Source organism: Salmo trutta, chromosome 3, assembly GCF_901001165.1.
Source record: "Salmo trutta chromosome 3, fSalTru1.1, whole genome shotgun sequence".
NCBI classification, from domain to species: Eukaryota; Metazoa; Chordata; class Actinopteri; order Salmoniformes; family Salmonidae; genus Salmo; species Salmo trutta.
This window is the reverse complement of record NC_042959.1, coordinates 64,661,430-64,666,557: the sequence shown is the minus strand read 5'-3', so window position 1 is coordinate 64,666,557 and position 5,128 is coordinate 64,661,430. Positions and strand designations below refer to the sequence as shown.

At 43.4% G+C, this 5,128-nt stretch overlaps 1 protein-coding gene across 5 annotated transcripts; it reads left to right on the top strand.

Annotated features, from left to right (window-relative positions):
- Positions 1-654: 654 nt before the first annotated feature.
- Positions 655-4,917, top strand: LOC115183541 (gastrula zinc finger protein XlCGF57.1-like). Of its 5 annotated transcripts, none has more exons than XM_029744740.1 (3): positions 655-1,513; positions 2,132-2,635; positions 3,345-4,917. In XM_029744740.1, exons 2-3 carry the CDS (start codon positions 2,179-2,181, stop codon positions 4,766-4,768), a joined length of 1,881 nt encoding a protein of 626 aa, XP_029600600.1. In that variant the 5' UTR covers positions 655-1,513; positions 2,132-2,178; the 3' UTR covers positions 4,769-4,917. The 5 variants fall into 5 exon arrangements, with proteins under 5 accessions (XP_029600600.1, XP_029600601.1, XP_029600603.1 ...); XM_029744741.1 differs by lacking the exon at positions 655-1,513 and adding an exon at positions 1,544-1,783; XM_029744743.1 differs by lacking the exon at positions 655-1,513 and adding an exon at positions 1,544-1,812.
- The last annotated feature ends 211 nt before the right edge of the window (positions 4,918-5,128 follow it).

The following is a 5,128-nucleotide window of genomic DNA, read 5'->3' as shown; positions in this document are numbered from 1 at the left end:
GGGAAGGAATAATGGTCTAGGGCTGTTTTTCATGGTTTGTGCTAGGCCCTTTAGTTCCAGTGAAGGGAAGCTTAATGCTACTGCATACAATGACATTCTAGACGATTGTGTGCTTCCAACTTCATGGCAACAGTTTGGGGAAGGCCCTTTCCTTCTTTAGCATGGCAATGCCCGCATGCACAAAGAGAGGTCCAATCATAAATTATTTGTTGAGATCGGTGTGGAAGAACTTGACTTGCCTGCACAGAGCCCTGACCTAAACCCCATCGAACACCTTTGGGATGAATTGGAACGCCAACTGCGAGCCAGGCCTAATCGCCCAACATCAGTGCCTGACCTCACTAATGCTCTTGTGGCTGAAGGGAAGCAAGTCCCAACAGCAATGTTCCAACGTCTAGTGGAATGCCTTTCCAGAAGAGTGGAGGCTGTTTTAGCAGCAAAGGGGGGACGAACTCCGTATTAATGCCCATGATTTTGGAATGAGACGTTTGATGAGCAGATGTCCACATGCTTTTGGTAATGTAGTGTACTTTTAAATGTTCCCTTTCTGTGCTGATAACATAGAGATAGAAGACTCCATCTTTGTATCTGTGCCATTATAGCAAAGATTTTTTGATAACTAACCCAAGATAGACCAGAGCTTGTAGTTTCCACGAGCTAGTGAGATCCTATTGGCACGTTCTAGCATTTATTTGCATATTTCCATTAGGGAACACCTACTCTGTGACGTGTGCGTGTGTAATAACTCAATTCGCCCTTGCACTCCTTCCAAACAACGCAATTTTTGTAAAACTTTGGCAAAGGGTAAAGTCTACAAAATGCAGTCCACTCTGTTACAGAGTCTAGTTTTGGAAACTGAAAACTGTATGGAGATCAAATGTTTCATCGATTAGAACATTTGCAGGATGTTGGACAAAATCGCCTCTCTCCTGCTGGTCTCTGGGCTTCATCTCTTCACCATATTTGGTAGTGAGTGGAAACGCCAGCCGAATGCTTCACGTGTATACATCCGGTAAAATATCTGGCTCATTGTTCTATCTGTGATTAGTGTCTGTAACAGCATGGTGCAGTGGCACTGAGGCAATCTCCATTTTGAGGTAGTCAATTTTCTTCTTCACAATTGGCTGACCCCTCCTGATGGCCTGGTTGGACATGACTGTAACAGGGTCTCCAAGAGGGATCATTCAATGAAGTTGTAAGTCCCACCCAGTTGGCTACATTAAAATGGTGGAATCCCTCAATTGTTCTGCCCATGCTAAAGCGGCCTTTTGGCCACTAGAGGCCTCTATCATTCTCTATGGCAGATACTTTTAGGCGAGAATGAATGTTCCTTTAAGAATCCACATCAGTCAATTAGTCAACAGGAGCTAAATCTTTGCACATGATCCAGGGATCTTTGCCTGATTGGTCAGGTTTCATGACTAACAATCAAGGAAATGCAGCATCTTTCCGGTTAAAGATGGTGGATAAATGAAGAGGTCCCGCTCAGGCCGTTGATCATTGAAATAAAATGGTAAGTTCCGGTCTGCTTAACGTGGTGGCTCCCCAATGCATTAGCAGTTTGGTCTGTTCTGCTTAGTTCATTGACTGTTAATGAACCCGAACAATTAGGAAGTGGGATGTCTCGCTTCCTCTTCCGTCTCTGTTTCCGGTGACAACAATCAGAAATAAGCTATTTTCAAAACTTTGCTAGCTTGCGTATTTATTTATCCGTGAGCATTTATACGAGAAACACAACTTTTTCCTCTCGTGGTTGTCTTCATAATCAAGATAGCTACATTTGGTGGGTGACAATCATACAAAGTAGCAAGGGTACGTTAGCTAACAGACACGTTTAGCTATCTTGCTACAACTATGCAAGCTTATATAGGTTACCAACGGCAACGTAAAAATCTAGCTAGGTAGGTTGTAACCAAAAGTTACTCCGCAGGTAATTATGATAATGCTGTGTAATGAAGGGCTATGAAGTAGTAGGCTATTGAGTGTTACTAAACCAGACTTGAGCATAGCTAATGCAGTGTTGGGGTTTATTACTTTTTACATGTTGGATGGGTCATTATGATCCCTGATAGCTCTCTATCACGGATCATAATAGAATTATGTTCAATCAAACTTTGTCTTTTCTCCACAGAATGTAATGTGAAAGTGTTGACCTAACCAGAGACTCTTGTCAACAAGATGAAGAACAAATCTGTGAAAAAGCAACACAAAATCAAGAGGTCTAAACACCATCGAGACCCCATCAAAACAGAGTGTGAAATGCAGTCAGATGATGTTAACTGCAAAAGAGAAGAACCAGACATTAGCCAAGCTCCCTCTCCCAACACGAAAGGGGTCACTTCCAACTCCATCCAAATTAAAGAGGAACCAGCAGACTTTGAAGTACAGAGTCATTGCTTGGATTCTAGAGCACTCCACAAGGATTCTGGATCCGTCATAACCAAGACTGAAACAGATTCCGTTTACATTAGCCAAGGAACAGTAGAGATGAAAGCGGAGAATGATTCTGATTCTGAAATACATAAGGTGGTGGTTAAGAGAGAAACTCAAGTGTGTTTCATGAAGGAGGAAAATGTGGGTGAAGAAGACACAGATGAGGACACCGAAGACGGGAGGGATACTGACAGCAACAGAGGTACGCACACACACCCACCCACCCTTAAAATCAGTGTCATCTTAAAATTTGCTTGAATATTTGATATTGACTGACTAGGCTAAATGGTTATTTGATATTGGCTAAATGGTTATTTGATATTGGCTAAATGGTTATTTGATATTGACTGACTAGGCTAAATGGTTATTTGATATGGACTGACTAGGCTAAATGGTTATTTGATATGGACTGACTAGGCTAAATGGTTATTTGATATTGGCTAAATGGTTATTTGATATTGACTGACTAGGCTAAATGGTTATTTGATATGGACTGACTAGGCTAAATGGTTATTTGATATTGGCTAAATGGTTATTTGATATTGACTGACTAGGCTAAATGGTTATTTGATATTGGCTAAATGGTTATTTGATATTGACTGACTAGGCTAAATGGTTATTTGATATTGGCTAAATGGTTATTTGATATTGACTTTGAATTTAAGATTCATCATGAAAATATAGGACTACTCTCGTTTACTTTTGAAATCACATTTTATTCGTCACATACACAGTTTACAGCAGGTAAAAAAAAAAGGTGCAGTGAAATGCTTACATGCTAGCTCCCTCAACTATGCAGTACATCAGTCAATAGCAATAATAACAATAAAAAGAGTCAAGTCAAGAATAACAACTCATCTATTATTCTCCCTTTGTCTTTTTCTACCCCTACTTCCACCACTCTCCCTCAGTCTCTTCTCCTCAGTTCTTTCCTTGCACATACTGCACCATCTCCTTCACCAACCATTCCTTCCTGGAGAAGCACATCAAGTGGAACCACCAGAAGGAGTATCTAGCCATGTTGAGAAACAGTTTTTCAAAGAGCACTGGAACAGAGACGGTCCCAACACACAGCTGCCTCCACTGTAGCCTCATGTTCCAAACCCCACAGCTGCTTAGTATCCACACCCGCCAGATCCACCCTTCAGTCACTCCCCGGAAACCTGCCCGTCCCCACAGGGTTTCGGTGAAACTCTACACCTGCCCACAGTGTGCCCGCAGATTCAGGTACCTGGGCAGTCTGCAAAACCACTGTGAGCTTTCACACAAAATGGCTGTTGTCAGCACCAATGGACACCTCAGTTGTGCCGATTGTGGGAAGAGCTTCAAGAATTGTTGGGGACTGGGACCTCACCAGTGTCACGAACCAGAGGGCACTGAACCTCAGGACATTAAGCCTGTGGTCTGTCTTGAAGTCGGCTTCCATTGCTCAGAGTGTGGCAAGATCCTCTGTAGTCCTCAGAGCCTGAACATTCACATGCGAATTCACACCGGAGAGAAGCCTTATGCCTGCAAGGAGTGTGGCAAAAGATTTGCGGAGAGCGGCAGTCTAAGCAAACACCTGCTGATACACTCTGGAGTCAAGGCATTCAAATGCCAGGAATGCGGGAAGGATTTTGCCCGTATGAAGGGTCTCAGGAGTCACATGACCACTCATTCTGGCAAAAAGCAGTACTCCTGCTCCCACTGTGACCGGCAGTTTGGATACAAGTCTAGTCTGACCATTCACCTACGCTCTCACACAGGGGAGAAACCCTTTCACTGCACAGAGTGTGGTAAAGACTTCTCTATCAAGAGAAACCTGAGGCTTCACCTAAAGATCCACAACAATGAGAAAGGCCACCAGTGTGGGGAGTGCGGCCTGAAGGTGATAGACATTGGGGCGTTGAAGACACACATGCGCTCACACACCGGCGAGAGACCTTACCACTGCACAGTGTGCAGCAAGCAGTTCATTCGACTGGAACACCTGAAGAACCACCAACGCACTCACACAGGTGAGAGACCATACGTCTGTTCGGAGTGCAGCAAGAGCTTTGCTCAATCTGGAGATCTCACAAAACACATACGCACTCACACTGGAGAGAAGCCGTATGAATGTTCTGTCTGCCACGGCTGCTATACCTCTTCAGGGGATCTGGGGAAACACATGAGGATCCACAATGGCTCACGGCCCTTTCCCTGCCAGGAGTGTGACAAAAGCTTCCGCTTGGTCGGCCACCTTAAAACTCACATGAGGACCCACACTGGTGAGAGACCATACTCCTGCCCCCGCTGCCTCCGGACCTTCGCTCGCACCCACCACCTCTCTGTTCACCTGGCTCAGTGTCGCTGATTGATGATAATGATTTGCCTGGTTGTGTTGCGCCTTTCTCAAATTCATTGCTTTATGGGGGTAACTCACCCTTTCCACTACTCTCAATTAGAGGTCGACCGATTATGATTTTTCAACGCCAGTACCGATTATTGGAGGGCCAAAAAAAAGCCACTACCGATTAATCGGCCGATAGATAGAGATATATATATTATTTGTAATAATTACAATTACAACAATACTGAATAAACACTTATTTTAACTTAATATAATACATCAATAAAATCAATTTAGCCTCAAATAAATAATGAAATATGTTCAATTTGGTTTAAATAATGCAAAAACTAAGTGTTGGAGAAGAAAGTAAAAGTGCATTATGTG

What these genes read in the sequence shown, in the direction of transcription:
- LOC115183541 (XM_029744740.1), top strand. Translation starts at nt 2,179, where the DNA reads ATGAAGAACAAATCTGTGAAAAAGCAACACAAAATCAAGAGGTCTAAA. An exon ending in GGATACTGACAGCAACAGAG is followed by an intron (nt 2,636 to 3,344) that starts GTACGCACACAC and finishes ACTCTCCCTCAG; the next exon opens with TCTCTTCTCCTCAGTTCTTT.